Raw genomic sequence first — 2,912 nt, 5'->3', positions numbered from 1 at the left:
CTATGTTTAATCTAGTGGCTTGTTGTGTTCTCTGATCCTCAAGCAAATTTTATTATGGTACACAATATATCACCACATTGGCTTTCCAGGCTAAGGAGTCCTAAAGGTAAGATGTGGCAGCGGCTTGTTCCTTTCTCTCTCTGACCTTTCAGCATTTATCCCAATATCTGGCTCTGGGTTTTTTGTTTTAAGACCTTTTAAAATTTGTGTTACATATGTATTCTTAAATCATTAGTTTTATGGCTCCTGGGAAAGCAAGAATCTCCTATAAACATTATATTACTCTTTAGACATTTCATTTTTAATTTTGAGATGAAATCACACCCTTGAACAATCCACTGGGATAAAGTATATTAAAAGACAGGCACCAATGGACATTAATGAAACTGAGGAGCAATATGTTGAATGACTGACATGCCTCCTGTAAGTTTGTACTGACTGAAAATAAGAGTTCTAATAAACGTGCTGAAAAGGCAGAGGACCTGCACATAGGATGAACTCTAAGTTGATACTTAAAAAAATCAGTGTTTAAACTTCTCAAACTACAATGTTCTAGGATGTAAAAGGAACAACATTTAAATTATTTTTTTTTCCTGTAGACTTAGTAGAAAAAGAGAGAGATGAAGAACCAAACTGTGGAGATAGTGTTCATTTTGCTTGGACTGACAGGTGACCCTCATCTACAAATTCTGATTTTCCTGTTTCTGTTTTTCAATTACATCTTGAGCCTGATGGGGAACTTAGTGATCATCCTCCTCACCCTGCTGAATCCCCACCTCAAGACTCCAATGTATTTCTTCCTCCGGAATTTCTCCTTCCTAGAAATTGCATTCACATCTGCCTGTATTCCACGGTTCTTGATGAGCATTCTCACTGGAGACAAAACGATTTCCTACAATGCTTGCGTAGCTCAATTATTCTTCTTTTTTCTACTACTAATCACAGAGTTCTACCTCCTGGCTGCCATGTCCTATGACCGCTATGTTGCCATCTGCAGACCACTGCATTACCCCATCATCATGAACAGCAAAGTGTGCCACCTGCTGGTCATTAGCTCATGGGTAACTGGGTTCTTATCCATCTTCCCTCCTTTGATGTTGGGTCTCAAACTGGAATTCTGTGCTTCTAAAACCATAGATCATTTCCTATGTGACACTTCTCCTGTCCTCCAGCTGTCTTGTACAGACACACGTTTCATAGAATGGATGGCTTTCGTCATAGCTGTGATGACTCTGGTCATCACCTTGATCTTAGTGATCCTCTCCTACACACTCATCATCAAAACCATCCTCAAGTTCCCTTCAGCTCAGCAACGGAGAAAGGCCTTTTCCACCTGCTCCTCACACATGGTTGTTGTCTCCATTACTTATGGGAGTTGTATCTTCATGTACATGAAAACCTCAGCCAAGGAAAGGGTCTCTTTAAATAAAGGTGTAGCTGTGCTCAACACTTCTGTGGCCCCTTTGCTAAACCCTTTCATTTACACCTTAAGGAACCAGCAGGTGAAGGAAGCTTTCAAACAGGTGCTTCACAGATTTTGTTCTGCTCAAAACGGTGAATTAAGATTTAGGAATAAATAGCATGCTGTTGTAACATGACTGGAAAAATGAAAACGATTGTCAAATATATCCACTGTGGCCTATGCTAGTTTTCTCCTTTACTACTTAGGTCATAGTAAGCATTCTAATTGCTCTATGCTCATCTTTCAGCATAGATATTCTGAATCATTAGGAAGAAACTGCTTCTTCAATCCACAGTGTGTAATTCTATCTTTACTCAAAAAATCTCTCTTCTCATTAATGATACATTTATTTACTAAATGAATGGTGTTAGATATAATGGGATAATTCTATATGTATATTAATTGCTAAGCATTTCATTAGTAGTTTAATATTTTGCATTGCTAAGCATAGAGGCAAGTACAAAGTATGTGTGAAGGAGGTTGCTATGGAAAATAACTAGAAAACCTGAGTCAACTTAAAGATAAAATTAGTCTTCTAGAAGGAAGCATCCACATGATGAACCTTATGAGATAAGTGAACAAAATAAAGCTTCAAGGGCACTGTAATAAGAAGTAAAAAACATGTAAAAGAATGAATTATTTCTCCTGTAGAGTTATAATTAACAATTAGTTGATGTATTTTGATGGCTTCATAGGAAGAAATAACTTGTCTTCATGCTTTGATGCTATTTTTCATATTTCTTCAGGGTTCTGAATCCTAGAAATGATTCTAGTTGTGAAAAAGTCAACATGTAACTTGTTTACATGTTGGTTTGAAGAAATTTCTGTTTGTAAATTAAAATTTTCTAATGAATGTTCTCCAGTCATTTTTTTTTACAAAATTAATGATCTATCTCTTATACACTACAGTATAAACTTATTTTAATCTAATTGCATTGGAAAATTTGCACAGCCATGGAACTATGCTGTGGAATGTCTTTCTGTACCCTGTGAATATGTGTTGCTCTCATTGATTGATAAACAAAGCTGTTTGTCCAATGGTGAGGTAGGATAAAGTTAGGCAGTAGAATCACACTGAAGACAGAGGTGAAGAAGGTTGGAGTTGGGGCAGATGCTGCAAGTGCCCAAGAAGCAAGATGTGGAAGAACTGGTAAACCACAGGTCACATGGCAATAAATAAATGAATAAAAATGGGTTAATTTAAATGTAAGAGCTAGCTAGTAATTAGCCTGTGACATCCACTAGGCATTTATAATTATTATCAGGCTCTGATTATTTGGAAATGACTGTGGGATGGGGCAGGGCAGAGAAAAGCCTCCATTTACAAAACTACATAAAATGTGATATTGATGTTTTTTTCTTCACCTTTTCTCTTATTTTTTCCTGGATATAAATAAAAATGAAAACAACACAACCTCTGAGACAGATTATTTTTATTAATGTTTAAAAA

General features: G+C 36.4%; 1 protein-coding gene across 1 annotated transcript; it reads left to right on the top strand.

Moving 5' to 3' along the window:
* Window positions 1–620: 620 nt before the first annotated feature.
* Window positions 621–1,580, top strand: LOC118571088 (olfactory receptor 6C6-like). Its single transcript, XM_036169990.1, has one exon. The coding sequence runs from the start codon at window positions 621–623 to the stop codon at window positions 1,578–1,580; it is 960 nt and encodes a 319-aa protein (XP_036025883.1).
* The last annotated feature ends 1,332 nt before the right edge of the window (window positions 1,581–2,912 follow it).

This window comes from Onychomys torridus, chromosome 20, assembly GCF_903995425.1.
Source record: "Onychomys torridus chromosome 20, mOncTor1.1, whole genome shotgun sequence".
Lineage (NCBI taxonomy): Eukaryota > Metazoa > Chordata > Mammalia > Rodentia > Cricetidae > Onychomys > Onychomys torridus.
Note: the sequence above shows the minus strand (reverse complement) of the source record. Positions and strands in the feature narration are given on the sequence as shown.

Excerpts from the sequence above, each read along its gene's own strand:
- LOC118571088 (XM_036169990.1), top strand. The coding sequence starts at position 621 with ATGAAGAACCAAACTGTGGAGATAGTGTTCATTTTGCTTGGACTGACA.